This window comes from Leucoraja erinacea, chromosome 9, assembly GCF_028641065.1.
Source record: "Leucoraja erinacea ecotype New England chromosome 9, Leri_hhj_1, whole genome shotgun sequence".
Lineage (NCBI taxonomy): Eukaryota > Metazoa > Chordata > Chondrichthyes > Rajiformes > Rajidae > Leucoraja > Leucoraja erinaceus.
This window is the reverse complement of record NC_073385.1, coordinates 68,604,246-68,612,062: the sequence shown is the minus strand read 5'-3', so window position 1 is coordinate 68,612,062 and position 7,817 is coordinate 68,604,246. Positions and strand designations below refer to the sequence as shown.

Here is a 7,817-nt window from a genome sequence, read left to right as displayed (position 1 = left end):
ATGCTGTAACCCAAGGGAAAAGGATGTGACCAATGAATTGAGTGTCCATTTACCATTGACAGCTGTGACTCTCAATGAACCCACATTGTGCATGCCTTTGTTATCATCTGGGAGTGAGCTTCCCTTTGGAAGACTGAGCCAGAACCTCTTTGGAGGAAACAATTTGAAACGAGGGAGGGTGACCCACAAGCTTAGGGTTTGATGTTGATCAGAAGCTCCAGCCCAGCATGTGTTGTTTATGATGGATTTTTTAAAACAGACAATTTCTTGATTAGAACAAGGGTTATGGTGAGAAGGCAGGGAAATGGGATTAGGAGGCAGAGATTAGCCATGGTGGTGGAGTAGACTCGATGGGCCGAGTGGCCTAATCCTACTCCTATTACTTGTGAAGTACTTACAAATACATGACAAGGGTACTGGCAGGTGCCAAAAATGTAGTTCTTAGAAAATTAACACATTTCACTTACAAAATAATAGCTGCTTTATTTTTTAAAAAGGGCTTACTTATTCATTTTGGTTTATTTCACGGAAACATTGTCATCTTAAAATGAGAGAAGCAGTTTTGAAAGTCTTCTGCCAAGTAATTATTAGTTTAGTTATCATCAGTGACGATGGACACAAAAAGCTGGAGTAACTCAGCGGGTCAGACAGAATCTCTGCAGAAAAGGAATAGGTGATGTTTCGGGTCGAGACCCTTCTTCAGACTGAGAGTCGGGGGAAAGGGCACCTTGAGAGATGTTGAATTTGCATATTACATGCAACAAATGTTAACCCTGTTACTGATGTTTCATTACTTTGGTGTACTGTGGAACTAATTGTAGTACTATATCAGTTTCTGCAAAACCATAACACATTTGTTACACAATTCATATGTAACATGTGACCATTCTGTTCCTTCAAAGCTCATCAATCTAAATAACCTGACTGCAAATTGATTTTTGTCAACTTAAATACCTTATATTTCCCAAATGCATAATGTTTTTAAACAGAAGATACTTCAAACTAATATGAAAGGAGACCCAATATGAACACAATGTTCTGACTGACTCATAAACAAGGTATTATACAAGGACAAAATGTTGACTTAGCTATATGGTTAACTGTGCTATAAATACATCCAGCACACTTTTCACCTTACCTATAATTTCAGCAAGTAGATCATAAATCATAAGAAACTGGTGGATTAAAATACCCATATCAATTTTATTTTGTTACTATCTTTAATAATTTCCCTGTGGAGTTGGAAATGTATGTAGCATAAGCTCAAAAGAACAACACTACACTTTTCCCATCATAAATATCATTGACCATTCTTCTAACAATATTTAGATTTGCTGAAAAGAAGTCACATCTCCGAGCTATCAATAAATGATAGGTCATTCTGACTACAAATCCAAAAATAGTATGAATCTGATGACGGTATTTAAGGGATACATAAAAATCTACCCCATAAATACCCCATCAGATTCATACTTTTATCTGTAGTCAGAATACCAAAACATAGCAACATAGACATAAAACATGCAACATAGAACAGTACAGCACAAGAACAGCCCCTTCAGCCCACAATGTCTGTGCCGAACATGATGCCAAGACCATCACTTATCTACCTGCACATAATCCATATCCCCTAATTTGAGGAAGGACATTCTTGCTATTGAGGGAGTGCAGCGAAGGTTTACAAGGTTAATTCCCGGGATGGGGGGACTGTCATATGCTGAGAGAATGGGGCAGCTGGGCTTGTACACTCTGGAGTTTAGAAGGATGAAAGGGCTGAGGGATGAGGGATGAAACATATAAGATTGTTAAGGGTTTGGACACGCTAGAGGCAGGAAACATGTTCCTGATGTTGGGGGAGTCCAGAACCAGGGGCCACAGTTTAAGAATAAGGGGTAAGCCATTTAGAACAGAGATGAGGAAACACTTTTTCTCACAGAGAGCTGCGAGTCTGGAATTCTCTGCCTCAGAGGGCGGTGGAGGCCGGTTCTCTGGATACTTTCAAGAGAGAGTTAGATAGGGCTCTTAAAGATAGCAGAGTCAGGGGATATGGGGAGAAGGCAGGAACGGGGTACTGATTGTGGATGATCAGCCATGATCACATTGAATGGCAGTGCTGGCTCGAAGGGCCGAATGGCCTACTTCTGCACCTATTGTCTATTGTCATATCCCTCCATTCGCAAATGCCCGTCCTAACTATTTTAGACAGTTACAAATGTTTTAGTCGACTTACATTGCCTTTACTACAATACTGTTAATGTACTGGACATGATGCCGTCAATCTCCTCTGCCTGTGTGTGATCCGTATCCACGTGCCTACCGAAAAGCATCTTAAATGCCACTTTCGTATCTGCCTCCACCACAATCCATGGCAGTGATTAGTCACCCACCACTCTGCCCTGCACTTCTTTAAACTTTCCCCTTTCACCTTAAAGCTTCCAGGTAGCATATAACCCAATGGTATGAACATTGAGTTCTCCAACTTGAGGTAACCACTAACAATACCCCCTCCCCCTCCCCTGTGTCCCGCCTGGACTCACACTTATTTCTCATCTCCCTTTCCACCTACATGCCTGAGGCTTCACAATTTGCAACTATTCAATCTTTTTGTCTCACATAGTGGTTTCTCATCTCAGTCATTTGTCCAACCATTTGCCCATCAACCCCGACCTCCTCTCTGTTCACCTATTACCTGCCACGCTTAGCCCTGCCCCTCTTCTTCCAGCTTTCCAGCACTCCTCCCTCAGTCTGAGGAAGGAGGGAAGGGAACGGACCCGAAACCTCACCTGTTCATGTTCTCCAGGGATTTTGCCAGTCCCGCTGCGTTACTCCAGCACTTTGTGCCTTTTTTTTGTAACCAGCATCGGCAGTTCCTAGTCTCAGCATCCTGGTAAATCACTGCTTCACCATCGCCAAAGGCCTCTACATCCTTCCTGTAAGGATGTAGGGGGCGCTGCTCTGGCAGCAGCCATGTCAGCAGCGCGTTAGTTTTTTCAACTTTATTTTATTTTTTAGTATGTTTTAAAGTATGTGTTTGATGTTTCTCGGTTTGTCTTGTGTTGTGTGGGGGGTAAGGGGGAAACCGCTTTGATCGTCTCCTCCATGGAGAGGCGACTTTTTCCAGGTCGCCTCCCCCGTGGCCTAACATCAAGGATCTGCGCGGCCTTTCCACGGAGACGCGCCCGGGACTTCAGCGGCGGGCGCAGCGTGGACTCGTGGCGTGGAACGGGTGAGCCCTCGCTGGGGCTCTCCGGAGGGGGGCGCTCTGTTTAGCAAGCCCGCGGCAGCCGGCAGCCTGAAGCAGCGGTCTGCACAGCTCCAGCTGGCGCGGCGTCTACAGCCCGGGATCCCTCGTGGGGGACCCGAGGGGGGAAGAAAAACCATCACCGCCGGCCCACTGTGGCCACCTTCTACCACGGACCCGGAGTGAACTTAACATCACCCCTGGAGGGAAGCTTCGACCGCCGGCCCTGCAGTCTATGGTGTTTCTGGCTGCGGCGGAGACTTTAAATCTCGACCGCCGGCCTGTGGCCTACACCAACTTAAAGCCGCGGTCTCTGGTGAGGAAGAGCCGATCCTGGACTAACTCTGGACTCTGGTCCTGTCCACGGGGGGGAAATGGAGGAGGACTGGCCAAGTTCTGTGCCTTCCACCACAGTGATGAATGCTGTGGTGGATGTTTGTGTTAAATTTTTATTGTGGCTGTGTGTTCTTTATTATTGTGCTGCTGCTGACAACCCAAATTCCACCGACCCTGGTTGTGTGGCAATAAATTCTATCTATCTATCTAATTGGGTGACTGGAACTGCACAAAAAAGTCTACTCCGCCTACCTTCTTGAAACCAACGATAGCACTTCACTTGCACCTCTTCCGATTGAGTGTACTGCATTCAGCCGATGTGGTCTCTCTACTTTGGCAAAACCAAATGCAGATGACATGGTCACATTGCACAGCACATCAACTGTGTCCCTGAATGACCCCTCCCCATCCCTCCCGTTGAAAACATCCCAGCAATTCTTCGAGAAGTATCCTTGGGTGCTATTTGAAGCTCTGAACTCCTCTGTAAGGACCAATGCGGTGACATAACGGGAAAGTATTTTAGAAGTCCTTCAATTGCTGAGGTTCCACAGGTGGCATGGACCAGTTTCCGGAGGTCCTGAGGGAAAATGTTTTTAGCATGTAAAGTTGCTAAGATGGCCAATCGCACATTAAGATCGCCAATTTCAGGTCACGTATGCCCAGGTGAATATAGGTGTTGGTAGGGGCAAGGGGAATGTGCACACCTTTGGTGACCAGGAAGACAATACCATAAATAGACACAAAATGCTGGTGTAACTCAGCAGGTCAGAAAGCATCTCTGGAGAAAAGGAAGAGGTCGAGATGCTTCTTCAGGCTGAGAGTCAGGGAAAGGGCAACGAGAAATCTAGATGGTGATGGAGAGAGAGATATAGAACAAATGAATGATATACAATAAGGTTATGATGCTAAAGGAAACAGGCCATTGTTAGCTGTGGCCTAAGTGAGTAATCGTTCCCATGAGTAGGGTGAAGGGTCTCGACCCAAAACCACATCTGTTCCTTCTTTCCAGAGATGCTGCCTGAGTTACTCCTGTATTTTGTTTCTGTCTTCGGTTGAAACCAGCATCTGCAGTTCCTTCCTTGACAATACCATAAAATTGGGCAGCCTGTTGGCAAGGTTACTGTAGGAACGACTTTTCCTGAAGGAATCTTCATTGCTGGATTTGCAGGCTGTATCCAGGTTTAACGTGGCAGTGGCCAGTGCTCATAGGAGCAGAATTAGACCATTCGGCCCATCAAGTCTACTATGCCATTCAATCATGGCTGATCTATCTCTCCCTCCGAACCTCATTCTCCTGCCTTCTCCCCATAAAACCGGACACCCGTACTAATCAAGAATCTATCAATCTCTGCTTTAAAAATATCAATCGACTTGGCCTCCACAGACTTCTGTGGTAACGAATTCTAGATTCACCACCCTCTCCACTAAAGAAATCCCTTCTCATCTCCTTTCTAAAGGTACCTCCATTTATTCTGAGGCTATGGCCACTGATCCTAGACTCTCCCACTAGTGGAAACATCCTCTCCACATCCACTCAATCCAAGCCTCCATGTACTGTGTATTCACGGCAGAAGTCAGACATGGTGCCGTACGTGTGTTCCACATGAGAAGACTATGACTGAATTCAGCAATAAGATTTTTAAATAACACTTATTACTCGACACAAAAATATTGCATGACACAAAACAATTTACGGCTAGAAGAATGGGATTTTTATTATCCACAGTTGATAGCATTTTTTCTTAAATGGGATAGAGGAGAAATAATGGCCGGTAGACACAAAATGCTGGAGTAACTCAGCGGGACAAGCAGCATCTCTGGAGAGAAGGAATTGGTGATGTTTCGGGTTGAGACCTTTCTTCAGACTGAATAATGGCATATTATCAATCTGCTCACAAACGCTACAGATGATGAAACTTGTCACACAAAGACCATTTCCAAAGCTCCACCTTCCCCCACAATCAGTCTGAAGAAGGGTCCCGACCCGAAACATCACCTATCCATGTTCTCCAGAGATACTGCCTGATCTGCAGTATTTTGTGCACTTACATGTAACTTTTCCAAAGCCATGAATTTAAAAAAAAATCTGAAGGAGCGACCTTGCTTGGTTTTTTAAAAAAAATGCTTTATACTAGCCAGAAGCAGAGCAGTTCTGGACGAGAAAATCTGACTAACCATTTACTGTGAGGGAGAAAGGCAATTGTGATTTTCTGCGGAAAAAGGCACAGACCGCTGGAGTAACTCAGCGGGTCAGGCAGCATCTTTGGAGAACATGGATAGGCGATGTTTCAGGTTGGGACCCATGTGATTTTCTGAATTCGAAATCAGTGCAAATTATTGAAAGGGCTTATGTGAAATTGTGTAAATAATGTTCCACGAGAATGATTGATCACAATCAACTCCACTGTGCCGGAAATAATAGGTTTATAAATTAGTGGCATTTTTTTATATTATGAATTATCTGCCCATAATCATGATACACATAACCTCAACATAATGTTAAGATTTAAGCAAATGAACCATAACTTGATTCTCCATTTATATTGTGAATTTTGAAACATGTCATCAAAAGTCATATGCCAGTTTTCGAGGAGTCATGAACTGTTTCACCTCTTCATCAGTCACTTTCTTGCGTCGTGCTTGGTGTTCAGCTATGATCGGCTGCAGTGTTTGAATCAGAATTTTCTTCAGTTCTCCAGTGAGTAGTTTTCCACTTGAATAATCCTAAAGATAAGAAATATTAGATGTAACCTGGCTAATTACATCACTGGCCAAAATGGATCATCTATCAATAATCCTAATTTGAGGAAGGACATTCTTGCTATTGAGTCAGTGCAGCGTAGGTTTACAAGGTTAATTCCCGGGATGGCAGGACTGTCATATGCTGAGAGAATGGAGCAGTTGGGCTTGTACACTCTGGAGTTTAGAAGGACGAGAGGATATCTCATTGAAACATATAAAATTGTTAAGGGTTTGGACACGCTAGAGGCAGGAAACATGTTCCCGATGTTGGGGGAGTCCAGAACCAGGGGCCACAGTTTAAGAATAAGGAGTAAGCCATTTAGAACGGAGACGAGGAAACACTTTTTCTCACAGAGAGTGGCGAGTCTGTGGAATTCTCTGCCTCAGAGGCCCTCTGGATGCTTTCAAGAGAGAGCTAGATAGGGCTCTTAAAAATAGCGGAGTCAGGGGATATGGGGAGAAGGCAGGAACGGGGTACTGATTGGGGATGATCAGCCATGATCACATTGAATGTCAGTGCTGGCTCAAAGGGCCGAATGGCCGACTCCTGCACCTATTGTCTATAGTATCATTATCACTATAATTATGTATGAAGCAGGCCTTTCACTTTCACAATTATCCCCAGTTCCCTTCCCGTACCATCTAATTGTTTGTTAAAAATCCAGAATGTTTCACCTCCAATACTTCTTCACAAATTATTTCTCCAACACCCCTTTCACAGAAATGCAAACTTTCCGCTGTGACAGCACAGACTCTCATAAATGTCATGTAAACAATAGAAACTATTGGAGCAGTGCTTCTTTTCTGCATTTCCCACACAAATAAATGCCCAGAAGTGTAAATAACATTCAAGGGCTGCTCCAAACATATTGGTCTTTAAGATAGACACAAAATGCTGGAGTAACTCAGAGGGTCCGGCAGCATCTCTGGATAGAAGGAATGGGTGACGTTTCAGGTCGAGACCCTTCTTCAGACTGAGAGTCAGGGGAGATGGAGATAAGGAAAGGCAAGGTGTGAAAACAAGACATCAAAGAGTTTATTGTTGATTATTGTTAGCTAGGAGAAGGTGACAACAAGGCACACAAAGATACCATCTAATCAGGCGGACAGTCAGACTGTTCTGAGAACCTAGAAGGGGGAGGGATGGAGTGAGGGGAAAGCAAGGGTTACATGATGTTAGAAAAGTCAATATTCATTCCTCTGGGGGTGTAAGCTATGAGGTGATTTTCCTCCAACTTGCATTGGGCCTCACTCTGACAGTGGAGGAGGCCCTGGACAGAGGGGGGGGGGGGGGGGGGGGGGGGGGGGGGGGGGGGGGGGGGGGGGGGGGGGGGGGGGGGAGTTAAAGTGTTTAGCAACCACAAGATCAGGTAGGTTTAGGCGGACTGAGCAGATGTTTTGACCGAAATGTTCGCCTGTGCTTGGTCTCGCTTATATACAGGAATCCACAACTGGAACTGCAGATACAGTAGATGGAGTTGGAGGAGGTGCAGGTGAA

At 44.8% G+C, this 7,817-nt stretch overlaps 1 protein-coding gene across 2 annotated transcripts in view; it reads right to left on the bottom strand.

The window, feature by feature from the left end:
* Positions 1 to 5,274: 5,274 nt before the first annotated feature.
* The window catches only part of LOC129700553 (tryptophan--tRNA ligase, cytoplasmic), a 29,917-nt gene continuing 27,374 nt past the window's right edge, over positions 5,275 to 7,817 (bottom strand). Inside the window, exons 11-12 of one of the 2 annotated variants that reach the window (XR_008724076.1) lie at positions 5,878 to 6,301; positions 5,275 to 5,573 (exon numbers count right to left, since the gene is read on the bottom strand). Coding sequence is in view for 1 of the 2 variants with exons in the window: in XM_055641155.1 (XP_055497130.1) it covers positions 6,143 to 6,301 (159 nt within the window). In the remaining variant the exon portion in view is untranslated. Of the gene's footprint in view, positions 6,302 to 7,817 lie in introns of both variants that reach the window. The other variant, XM_055641155.1, reaches the window with a different exon arrangement.